This window comes from Ranitomeya imitator, chromosome 8 (genome assembly GCF_032444005.1).
Source record: "Ranitomeya imitator isolate aRanImi1 chromosome 8, aRanImi1.pri, whole genome shotgun sequence".
Classification (NCBI taxonomy): Eukaryota; Metazoa; Chordata; class Amphibia; order Anura; family Dendrobatidae; genus Ranitomeya; species Ranitomeya imitator.
In genome coordinates, this window is record NC_091289.1 from 4217581 (window position 1) to 4231358 (window position 13778).

The 13778-nt window shown below is 46.4% G+C and overlaps 1 protein-coding gene across 7 annotated transcripts in view; it reads right to left on the reverse strand.

Annotated features, from left to right (window-relative positions):
* DOCK3 (dedicator of cytokinesis 3) overlaps window positions 1-13778 on the reverse strand; it is a 179806-nt gene that overhangs the window by 118936 nt on the left and 47092 nt on the right. For all 7 annotated transcript variants that reach the window (XR_011314921.1, XR_011314923.1, XR_011314922.1 and 4 more), the window contains exon 4: window positions 12917-12972. Coding sequence is in view for 4 of the 7 variants with exons in the window: in XM_069736068.1 (XP_069592169.1) it covers window positions 12917-12972 (56 nt within the window). In the remaining 3 variants the exon portion in view is untranslated. The remainder of the gene's footprint in view (window positions 1-12916; window positions 12973-13778) is intronic.

Below are 13778 nucleotides of genomic sequence, written 5' to 3' on the forward strand. Positions count from 1 at the left end.
CACACACCGCAGCTACGCACACACACCTCAGCCACACACACACACCGCAGCTACGCACACACACCTCAGCCACACACACCGCAGCTACGCACACACATATACACACACACCGCAGCTACGCACACACACCTCAGCCACACACACACCGCAGCTACGCACACACACACACCGCAGCTACGCACAGACACCTCAGCCACACACACACACACCGCAGCTACGCACACCATAGCTACGCACACACATATACACACCGCAGCTACGCACACACATATACACACACACACCGCAGCTACACATACCGCAGCTACACACATACCGCAGCTACACACACCATAGCTACGCACACACATACACACACCGCAGCTACGCACACACATACACACACACACCGCAGCTACGCACACACACACCGCAGCTACGCACACACCGCAGCTACGCACGCACACACACCGCAGCTACGCACACACATATACACACACACCACAGCTACGCACACCATACACACACACCACAGCTACGCACACACATACACACACCGCAGCTACGCACGCACACACACCGCAGCTACGCACACACATATACACACACCGCAGCTACGCACACATATACACACACACCACAGCTACGCACACCATACACACACTATAGCTACGCACACACACTATAGCTACGCACACACACACACACCGCAGCTACGAACACACACACACACCATAGCTACGCACACCATACACACACACTGCAGCTACGCACACACATATACACACTGCAGCTACGCACACACACCGCAGCTACGCACACACCTATACATACACACTGCAGCTACGCACACAGCTATACACACACACTGCAGCTACGCACACACATACACTGCAGCTACATACACACTGCAGCTACGCACATACATGTCATGTACATAACGCAGCTATAAACACATATATTGACACCGCAGCTACATACACACAATTATACACACCGTAGCTACATACACACAATTATACACACCATAGCTACATACACACACACACACACACCGTTGCAACATACACACATATACACGCCGCAGCTACAGACACATAATTATACACACACTGTAGCTACATACACACACATATACACACACCGCAGCTACATACACACACATATACACACCGTAGCTACATACACACACATATACACACACCGCAGCTACATACACACACACAGCTCTGGCAAAAATTAAGAGACCACTGCAAAATGCTCAGTTTGTCAGATTTTTCTCTTTATAGGTATATTTTGAGTAAAATGTAAATTGTTCTTTTACTCTATAAACTTTTGATAACACGTCTTTGCATTTCCAAGCAATACATTTTGTTTTCACTTTCTGAAATTGAGAAATGGTCAAAATAACAAAAGATGCATTGCTTGCAGACCTCAAATAATGCTAAGAAAACAAGTTCATAATCATTTAGAAACAACAATTCTAATGTTTTTCCTCAGGAAGAGTTCAGAAATCAATATTGTGTGGAATAACTATGATTGTTAATCCCAGCTTTCATGCGTCTTGGCAGCTTTCCACCAGTCTCACACGGCTCCTGGGTAACCTTATGCCTCTCCTGGTACAATAATGTCAGCAGTTCTTCTTTCTTTGATGGCTTGTGATTATCCATCTTCCTCCTGATTACATTCCAGAGGTTTTCAGTTGGGTTCAGGTCTGGAGATTGGGCGGCCATGACAGGGATTTGATGCGGTGGTCCTTCATCCACACCTTGACTGACCTAGCTGTGTGGCATGGCGCATTGTCCTGCAGAAAAAGCCAGTCCTCAGAGTTGGGGAACATTGTCTGAGCAGAAGGAATCATCCAGGATAACCTTGTATGCGGCTTCATTCATACGTCCTTCGTAAAGATTAACCTGCCCAATTCCAGCCTTGCTGAAGCCTCCCCAGATCATCACCGATCCTCCACCAAATCTCACAGTGGATACAAGACACTGTGGCTTATACAACTCTCCAGGTCTCCATCTAACCATTAGACGACCTGGTGTTGGGCAAAGCTGAAAATTAGACTCATCAGATAAGATTACCTTACTCCAGTCCTCCATGGTCCAATCCTTATGGTCTTGGGCAAACTTCAGCCTGGCTCTCCTTTGCTTCTCATTGATGAAAGGCTTTTTTCTAGCTTTACATGACTTGAGTCCTGCCTCTAGGAGCCTGTTATGATCTGTTCTTGCCGTGCTCTTCACCCCAGCTGCCATTTGCCATTCCTTTTGTAGGTCACTTGATGTCATCCTGTGGGTGCTGAGTGACATTCAAATAAGATGACGGTCATCCCGGTCAGTGGAGAGACGTTTTCACCCTCTGCCGGTCTGTAGCTTCGTTGTCCCCAATATCTGCTGCTTGACCTTGTTGTAATGGACTACAGTCTTAGAAATTTTAAGGATGGAGGCAACATGACGCTCACTGTGTCCCTCTCCTAGGAAAGCCAGAATTGAGCCCTTTTTTTCCCCCTCACTCAAGACTTTTCTTTTCAACTCCTTTGGCATGGCTAAGGCTGTGTGCACACGTTCAGGATTTTTCGCTATAAAAACGCAAAAAAAAAAAATGAAAAAATGCATACATTAAACATCCTATTACTAGGATGCAAGCTGCAATTTTTGTGCACATGCTGCGCTTTTTTCCGTGGCGGAATCACATTCTGGATAAAAACGCAGCATGTTTATTCTTTGTGCGGAATCGCGGGGATTCCGCACACATATGAATGCATTGATCCGCTTACTTTCCACATGTGGCTGTGCCCACCACGCGGGAAGTAAGCGGATCATGTGTGGTTAGTACCCAGGGTGGAGGAGAGGAGACTCTCCTCCAGGCCCTGGGAACCATATCATTGTTAAAAAAAAAAAAAAAAAGAATTAAAATAATAAATCGTGATATTCTCACCTGCCGGCGTCCCTCGCAGCCTTCCCGCTCCTCGCGATGCTCCCGTTCCCAATAATGCTTTGCAGCAATGACCTGTGATGACGTAACGATCTCGCGAGACACTACGTCATCTGGGGTCATTGTTGCGAGGCATTACTGGGAACGGGAGCATCGCGAGGAGCGGGAAGGCTGCGAGGGACGCCAGCAGGTGAGAATATCACGATTTATTTTTTTTTATTATTTTTAACATTCTATCTTTTTATTATTGATGCTGCATAAGCAGCATCAATAGTAAAAAGTTGGTCACAATTGTCAAACACTGCCTGACAAGTGCGACCAACCTGTCAACCAGTTTTCCAAGCGATGCTACAGATCGTTTGAAAAACACTAGTGTTTAGTGGGAAAACGCATGCCAATTTCGTATGCGTTTTACCCGCGGCACAGTTGCGGAATTGCCGCGGAAAGCAGCAATTCCGGACATGTGCACATAGAATAAAAGTTATTTTTTAATTCCTATTACTTTTGGGATATTTCTAGCACTTGTTTTGCCATCCAGCTTGTCCTATTGCAGGAGGATAGTGATCACCACAGCAGGGTTTTTATAGTTTCCTTCGTTAAATAATATTTGGTTCAGGTGATCACTAATCAGAAGCACATGAAGTAGAATGAGGCGTCCTCTGGTGGGAATTCTACTGACACTCGAATGGAACGGCTCAGACATGGGGAGAGGCGGATTATAAAACTGTGCAGTGGGCTCTAAATATTCGCCAGAGCTGTATATACACACACCGCAGCTACACACATATACACAGTAAAGCGACATACTCACACACACATTGCAGCTGCACACACATATAGACAACGCAGCTACGTGCACACACCGCAGCTACATACATACACCGCAGCTACACGCACATACATATACACACCGCAGCTACATACAGTGGGGCAAAAAAGTATTTAGTCAGTCAGCAATAGTGCAAGTTCCACCACTTAAAAAGATGAGAGGCGTCTGTAATTTACATCATAGGTAGACCTCAACTATGGGAGACAAACTGAGAAAAAAAAATCCAGAAAATCACATTGTCTGTTTTTTTATCATTTTATTTGCATATTATGGTGGAAAATAAGTATTTGGTCAGAAACAAAATTTCATCTCAATACTTTGTAATATATCCTTTGTTGGCAATGACAGAGGTCAAACGTTTTCTGTAAGTCTTCACAAGGTTGCCACACACTGTTGTTGGTATGTTGGCCCATTCCTCCATGCAGATCTCCTCTAGAGCAGTGATGTTTTTGGCTTTTCGCTTGGCAACACGGACTTTCAACTCCCTCCAAAGGTTTTCTATAGGGTTGAGATCTGGAGACTGGCTAGGCCACTCCAGGACCTTGAAATGCTTCTTACGAAGCCACTCCTTCGTTGCCCTGGCGGTGTGCTTTGGATCATTGTCATGTTGAAAGACCCAGCCACGTTTCATCTTCAATGCCCTTGCTGATGGAAGGAGGTTTGCACTCAAAATCTCACGATACATGGCCCCATTCATTCTTTCATGTATCCGGATCAGTCGTCCTGGCCCCTTTGCAGAGAAACAGCCCCAAAGCATGATGTTTCCACCACCATGCTTTACAGTAGGTATGGTGTTTGATGGATGCAACTCAGTATTCTTTTTCCTCCAAACACGACAAGTTGTGTTTCTACCAAACAGTTCCATTTTGGTTTCATCAGACCATAGGACATTCTCCCAAAACTCCTCTGGATCATCCAAATGCTCTCTAGCAAACTTCAGACGGGCCCGGACATGTACTGGCTTAAGCAGTGGGACACGTCTGGCACTGCAGGATCTGAGTCCATGGTGGCGTAGTGTGTTACTTATGGTAGGCCTTGTTACATTGGTCCCAGCTCTCTGCAGTTCATTCACTAGGTCCCCCCGCGTGGTTCTGGGATTTTTGCTCACCGTTCTTGTGATCATTCTGACCCCACGGGGTGGGATTTTGCGTGGAGCCCCAGATCGAGGGAGATTATCAGTGGTCTTGTATGTCTTCCATTTTCTAATTATTGCTCCCACTGTTGATTTCTTCACTCCAAGCTGGTTGGCTATTGCAGATTCAGTCTTCCCAGCCTGGTGCAGGGCTACAATTTTGTTTCTGGTGTCCTTTGACAGCTCTTTGGTCTTCACCATAGTGGAGTTTGGAGTCAGACTGTTTGAGGGTGTGCACAGGTGTCTTTTTATACTGATAACAAGTATAAACAGGTGCCATTACTACAGGTAATGAGTGGAGGACAGAGGAGACTCTTAAAGAAGAAGTTACAGGTCTGTGAGAGCCAGAAATCTTGATTGTTTGTTTCTGACCAAATACTTATTTTCCACCATAATATGCAAATAAAATGTTAAAAAAAACAGACAATGTGATTTTCTGGATTTTTTTTTCTCAGTTTGTCTCCCATAGTTGAGGTCTACCTATGATGTAAATTACAGACGCCTCTCATCTTTTTAAGTGGTGGAACTTGCACTATTGCTGACTGACTAAATACTTTTTTGCCCCACTGTACATATACACACCGCAGCTACATACATATACACACCGCAGCTACATACATACATCACATATACACACTGCAGCTACACACATATATACAGTAAAGCTATATACTCACACACACATTGCAGCTGCACACATATACACAACGCAGCTATGTGCACACACTGCAGCTACATACATACACACACCGCAGCTACATACAGTCATGGTCAAAAGTATTGACACCCCTGCAATTCTGTCAGATAATACTAATTTTCTTCCTGAAAATGATTGCAATCACAAATTATTTGGTATTATCTTCATTTCATTTGTCTTAAATGAAAAAACACAAAAGAGAATGAAGCAAAAAGCAAAACATTGATCATTTCACACAAAACTCCAAAAATGGGCCAGACAAAAGTATTGGCACCCTCAGCCTAATACTTGGTTGCACAACCTTTAGCCAAAATAACTGCGACCAACCGCTTCCGGTAACCATCAATGAGTTTCTTACAATGCTCTGCTGGAATTTTAGACCATTCTTCTTTGGCAAACTGCTCCAGGTCCCTGATATTTGAAGGCTGCCTTCTCCAAACTGCCATTTTTAGATCGCTCCACAGGTGTTCTATGGGATTCAGGTCTGGACTCATTGCTGGCCACCTTAGAAGTCTCCAGTGCTTTCTCTCAAACCATTTTCTAGTGCTTTTTGAAGTGTGTTTTGGGTCATTGTCCTGCTGGAAGACCCATGACCAGGGAGATCCAGCTTTCTCACACTGGGCCCTACATTATGCTGCAAAATTTGTTGGTAGTCTTCAGACTTCATGATGCCATGCACACGGTCAAGCAGTCCAGTGCCAGAGGCAGCAAAGCAACCCCAAAACATCAGGGAACCTCCGCCATGTTTGACTGTAGGGACCGTGTTCTTTTCTTTGAAGGCCTCTTTTTTTCTCCTGTAAACTCTGTGTTGATGCCTTTGCCCAAAAAGCTCTACTTTTGTCTCATCTGACCAGAGAACATTCTTCCAAAACGTTTTATGCTTTTCAGGTAAGTTTTGGCAAACTCCAGCCTGGCTTTTTTATGTCTCAGGGTAAGAAGTGGGGTCTTCCTGGGTCTCCTACCATACAGTCCCTTTTCATTCAGACGCCGACGGATAATACGGGTTGACACTGTTCTACCCTCGGACTGCAGGGCAGCTTGAACTTGTTAGGATGTTAGTCGAGGTTCTTTATCCAACATCCGCACAATCTTGCGTTGAAATCTCTTGTCAATTTTTCTTTTCCGTCCACATCTAGGGAGGTTAGCCACAGTGCCATGGGCTTTACACTTCTTGATGACACTGCGCACGGTAGACACAGGAACATTCAGGTCTCTGGAGATGGACTTGTAGCCTTGAGATTGCTCATGCTTCCTCACAATTTGGTTTCTCAAGTCCTCAGACAGTTCTTTGGTCTTCTTTCTTGGGGTGTCAATACTTTTGGCCATGACTGTACATACATGTACACACCACAGCTACATACATACATCACATATACACACTGCAGCTACATACATATACACACCGCAGCTACATACATACATTACATATACACACACTGCAGCTACAAACATATATACACTAAAGCTACATACTCACACACACATTGCAGCTGCACACACATATACACACCGCAGCTACATACATATACACACCGCAGCTACATACATACATCACATATACACACTGCAGCTACATACATATACACACACACCGCAGCTACATACATATGCACAGCGCAGCTACATACATACATCACATATACACACCGCAGCTACATACATATACACACACACCGCAGCTACATACATATGCACAGCGCAGCTACATACATACATCACATATACACACTGCAGCTACATACATATACACACACACCGCAGCTACATACATATGCACAGCGCAGCTACATACATACATCACATATACACACTGCAGCTACATACATATACACACACACCGCAGCTACATACATATGCACAGCGCAGCTACATACATACATCACATATACACACTGCAGCTACATACATATACACACACACCGCAGCTACATACATATGCACAGCGCAGCTACATACATACATCACATATACACACCGCAGCTACACACATATATACACTAAAGCTACATACATACACACATATACACAACGCAGCTACGTGCACACACTGCAGCTACATACATACATATACACACCGCAGCTACATACATATACACACCGCAACTACACACACACACACACTGGAGCTACGCACACATACCGCAACTACACACACACACATATACACACACCGCAGCTACATACATACATCACATATACACACTGCAGCTACATATCTAATATATAATTGCCTAGAATACTACTTCCTGCAATTTGTGCCAACTTCCTGTCCGGAGCTAATGTGCGGAGCTAATGTCCGGAGCTAATGTCCGGAGCTAATGTCCGGAGATAAGTGACGTCAACAGTGTCCAGTGTCTGATTGGTTGCCGCCTGCCGCGAGCGACCAATCAGAAACGTGCCGTACTGTGACACACTCCGCCCGCCATTTTGGTGTGATTTTTGAATTTTTACCTCACAGCAAGTTTCTATTGCGTGGAGGCGGCCCAGTGACGTTGCTCTTCAAGCTCCTGCCGAATTTCGTCAAAAAAATGATAATACCATTTACCAAAACTATATATATTTAGTTGTGAAGTGGTTCAGTGACATTTTCACACCAATTTTGAACTTTTGTTTGGTGTTTTCTCCATATACTGCCTATTATTCACTGACTGTTATACTGAGAGACTGCCGTTTATTAACCTCTTCTTTGCCACATTGGGTATATTGCGCTATTATTTGCCACATAAGGACATTGTCCATTATTGCCCAGCAATTTCTCTGCAATATAAACTGCCTATTTAATACCTGATGGGCACACAAGTATGCGCCAGTATGGGTACTAAGAGCCTTTCCACATAATAATGAAATATTTTAAAATGTCATAGAACATACCAATATACATAGTTATTGATACATATTATTTATTATTTACATTATTGTTCTTAAGCAAAGAACCGTTGTTGTGGCATTTGCCACAACACGCAAAGTTGTCGTCTGATGTCTTTCATCCCTCCCCTCATAAGCATGTTCATGGATCCTGTGTAACTGTACCTTAAATAACAAGAATTGTCAAGAGCTGGTGAGTGCAGCCATTTTTTGTTCTTTGTTACTATTATTTATTAATTGTATTATTCTTACATTTGAATAAATAAAGTATATATGGATTCTAGACTCCAGATTCTTTAGAATCGGGCTGCCATCTAGTTATATATATATATATATATATATATATATATATACATACATACACACACACACACACCGCAACTACACACACACACTGCAGCTACATACATACATCACATATACACACTGCAGCTTCATACATACATACATACATACATACATACATATACACACCGCAACTGCGCGCGCACACACCCCGCAGCTGTGCACACAAACCATGGCTACATTAATTCATATATACACACACATTCTTTGACTACACACACACATATATACACACAACCGGCAGTCACACACAAGCCCCCTTTCACGATCACAACCTGAATGCCATTGTTGTGCAGAGCGACAATCACACTTTTCTAGATCTGCTCCATGGACCCAAGAGTCTCTTCAGGAACTAAAAGCCTCAGGATGAGCAGAGTGGTAGATCACTCACAGACAGCAGAGGTGCTGCCCCTGTCATCTATGGGAGGAAACCCCTGAAATCTGAGCTCAGACCACCAGACCCAAGATGTCGACCAGCACAGGATACGGACACCTGTAACAGAAGGTATGTGGCCATTACCTGCACAGATACAGGGGCCGATATCCAACTTTCCCAGAGTCCTGATTGACAATCTCTGACTGCACAGCTGAGTGATAACCTCTAGGAGTGCAGTAATGGCGGCCCACTGGTTGTCACCCTGCTTTCCTAACATGGAGATGACTGTGGCAAGGTCTGATTCCCGTCGTGGAGATGTGTCTGGCATCCTGAGTGCACTCATGAAATATGCATGTTACAGGGCGCCATTACCATCAGCGAGGCTGGAGGCCATGAATATTTCATACACATCCTGCACAGCGTGCACCTTGAAGGGGCAGCAGCCCTATGTGCAGTTACACAGGACTGCCTGAAAATACATTAATGGAGGAGGCAGCAGTGACACCACCACAGATTGTGGCCGTCATTTCTCAGATTCCCCCCGCTCTCTGCAGGCGCCGAGCTGTCACACTGATCACCGGCGAGACCCTCATTCTGTGCAGCCTTCGATGAGGCAGGGGCTGAAAATGTCACAGACTGGATCAACTTACAGCTCGTCACAAACCCACGGACGTCACTATCACTTACCAAAGAGGAAAAGCATCCGAGTATAAAGTATCCACTGTGTGCAGAAACTATGTAGCTACTGCAGTCACCTCCAGAGCTGCACTCACTATTCTGATGTTACATTGTGTCTTATCCTCCAGTCACCTCCAGAGCTGCACTCACTATTCTGATGTTACATTGTGTCTTATCCTCCAGTCACCTCCAGAGCTGCACTCACTATTCTGCTGTTACATCATGTCTTATCCTCCAGTCACCTCCAGACCTGCACTCACTATTCTGCTGTTACATCATGTCTTATCCTCCAGTCACCTCCAGAGCTGCACTCACTATTCTGCTGTTACATCGTGTCTTATCCTCCAGAGCTGCACTCACTATTTTGCTGTTACATTGTCTCTTATCCTCCAGAGCTGAAATCACTATTCTGTTCTTACATCATGTCTTATCCTCCAGTCACCTCCAGAGCTGCAGTCACTAATCTGGCCCACCACCAAGGAACTCAGCTCTGCTACAGAGATGTGCCAGTACTTAATGAGTCCAACACAGAGGTTGATGAACATCTGCAAGGTTTTGAGGCTCCAACACTGATGCACCAGGTGCCCACAGCTGACTGGGCCAAATACCTGTGGACTAGTTTGGTCGGGCACGGGATGTTGTCCGGTCACTTGAGCCTCCATACTATGGAGCTATAAAGGACACCCCTCCTGGCACTTTTTACTCTCACCCTCAAGTGATATTGTTCCAAGTTCTGGACATTGTCTCTACAGGGGGTCTCCTATGTAGAATTTGTCAGTCCATTCCGGTGACATTGCAACCACTGGCTCGATGGTCGGGCTGCCCACTCCGCTGCTGCCTTTCGGGACGTGATCGTGCAGCTTATGGAGAAAATGGCCCCAGAAATACAAGAGTGGGCATCAGACGGGAAGCCCGACACCCCACAGCAAGCAGCCCGATTGGCTGATGAGTTCACAGCCGACCAACCCCAGTGGAGACCCAATGTGCCCACTGATCCCAGAAGTCCCATCATCCAAAAAGTTGACCTGCCACCAGTCACTCAAGCAGGATTTTCCCACTTCCCAGCAGAAAACCCCACCAGAACAAAGGGTTATTAACAGTACCAGTGATTTGTCTCACACATTGTGCTGTTATACATGCTGGCGCCTTGGACATGTTGCCAAAGATTGTTCCCAGGGCCGGGGCCCCATGCTTAGAGCCCATCTGCTGGCAAATCCAGTCAACGTCTGCCAAAGCGAGCCATCAGGGTCTTAGGGGCACTCCCCCAGGGATACACCAGCAAAGGACGAAGTGATATACCCTGTTCACACTATAAGGCAGGTTGACCACCCTGCACCAGACAACCTCCATAGTCACCTCCAGCCAGTCAAGGTCGGGATATCAAGGCCCAGGGACCTCAGAACACTGGGTCTTCCATCACTTTAGCCCGCCCAGATATTGTACTACCAAACACCATTTAACAGGCCAAGTGGCCTTCTCCAGGACAGGGGGTCAACGCTTGGGGAATGGGTGCATTTTTGTGGGCAATTTACCGGCCAATGTACAAGAGAAGGAGCCGGAGGAGTTGTTCCATCAGTATGGGAGGATTTGTACCATCGAGCTGAAGAATCATGGGAGAGGCGGTGCCACAACATCCGCCTTCATCACCTTCCATGATCCATGGGAAGCGTAAAACACTGAGTGGAAGCAATGGATACGAGTTCGGTTCTCATCGATTACGTGTGGAGTTTCCCAGGTCAAGTAGGAGACCAGAGAGCGGCTATTGAGGACTCTGCCGAGAAAGTGACCCGTTCCTCCAGCGAACTGAATACAGAATCCTCGTTTTAGAGCTTACCCCCTTAGGATTACTTCCTAAGGGGGTAAGCTCTAAATCTAAAAGATGATCTAAAAGATCATATAGGAGAATCTGGAGAGATCTGCTATGCTGATGTGCACAAGGATGGTACGGAGATTGTGGAGTTTGTTCCCAAGGACGACATGGAATATGCTTTGAGGACACTGAACTGGATGGACAAATGTCTTTTTTCGGCCTTACTAACTATGTTACTATGTTACTATGTTACTATGACACTGGATGGTACAAAGTTTCGTTCCACTAAGGTGAAATCTCTTACATTCCATTCGTGTCTCTGCTAAAAGACATGCTGATGGACTGTCCCCGATAAGTGGAGAAGGATGATGGGAAGCCTATCATGCCTGGCTAATTAAGATGGGGGAGGCATGTGGCGAATTATCCAGACATTATTTCAGTAGGCCCAGGGACATGAGCTCGAGTTCATGTGAGAATGACTGGTGACCCTTATTGTCAGAGATTTAATGTACGATGGCTGTCATTTTTTGACTGGCTGCTGATTACCTATTGTATTTGTCCTTGTATCAGTCCTAGTATTGTTCTACTATCTTTGGGAAACAAAAGGCACAATGTGTGAATGTTTGTTAATATGCTGATGACCCATTGGTGCTCTGCTATATGAAGGACAATCTATTCATGCTGTTTGAACACTCCAGCAGTGAGGGATGGCCTCCTACCTCCTTCACCCAAACCAGTAGTGGAAAGACTGAATGAGAAGTTGTGACCTATAAAAGGAGGATCTGCCTCTGTTCCGAGACTCTACATTACAGAACTCATGGCATCATGGCTACAACTGAAGAAGCACAGAGCTGCCACATTGACCATTACTGAACCCTCAAAGACGTTCAGAGAATCCAGGTTGGGACAATCAGGTCACCTGGCCTCGTACATCAATAGACTGTCATCTTCCTACGCTGGTCATTACCTCCTCTGTGTGTGTGTGTGTGTGTGTGTGTGTGTGTGTGTGTGTGTGTGTGTATCACAGGTGGGGTAGCCGACCCTGGGAGCTCTGAAGTTACTGCTGCCATTATCCCAGCGAGTCAGCGGAAGGGTGAGACTCTGTAATTTGCACCATCTTGGGTATTTGCTAGGACTGTTACATTTGCTGTTGTGTGAGGGTTACTATATTACAGTCAACCAGTTTACCCAGGGACAGATAAAGACTAGACGATAAGCCTCCCCAATATACCACAGGTGCGGCCCCCGTCGCGACTGCTCCACTGACTCACCCTCTGTTGCTGGTGGCGGCTTTCTTCAGATGAATGATATTAGCCGGGAAGATTCCCTGCAGAGAAGAAAGGAGAAAAGTCAGAGGCATCAAAAAGCTAAACATCCACCAGCAGAAACGTAGAAACCCAGAAGGGAGAAGACCTGCCCCCCGGCGAGTATAGAGGACCTGCCCCCAAGAGAGTATAGAAGACCTGCTCCCCGGCGAGTATAGGACCTGCCCTCCCCCCCGACAAGAATAGAGGACCTGCCCCCCCAGCCAGGAGAGGACCTGACCCCGGCGAGTATAGGACTTGGCCCCCCCCGGAAAGTATAGAGGACCTGCCCCCAAGAGAATATAGAAGACCTGCTCCCCGGCGAGTATAGGACCTGCCCCCCTCGACAAGTATAGAGGACCTGCCCCCCTCGACAAGTATAGAGGACCTGTCCCAAGGCGAGGAGAGGACCTGCCCCGAGAGGACCTGCCCCCCCCCCGGCAAGTACAGAGGACCTGCCCCCAAGAGAATATAGAAGACCTGCTCCCCGGCGAGTATAGGACCTGCCCCCCCCCCCTCGACAAGTACAGAGGACCTGCCCCCAAGAGAATATAGAAGACCTGCTCCCCGGCGAGTATAGGACCTGCCCCCCCCCCCCCTCGACAAGTACAGAGGACCTGCCCCCAAGGGAATATAGAAGACCTGCTCCCTGGCGAGTATAGGACCTGCCCCCCCCCCCCCTGGCAAGTATAGAGGAACTGCCCCCCTCGACAAGTATAGAGGACCTGTCCCAAGGCGAGGAGAGGACCTGCCCCGAGAGGACCTGCCCCCCCCCCGGCAAGTACAGAGGACCTGCCCCCAAGAGAATATAGAAGACCTGCTCCCTGGC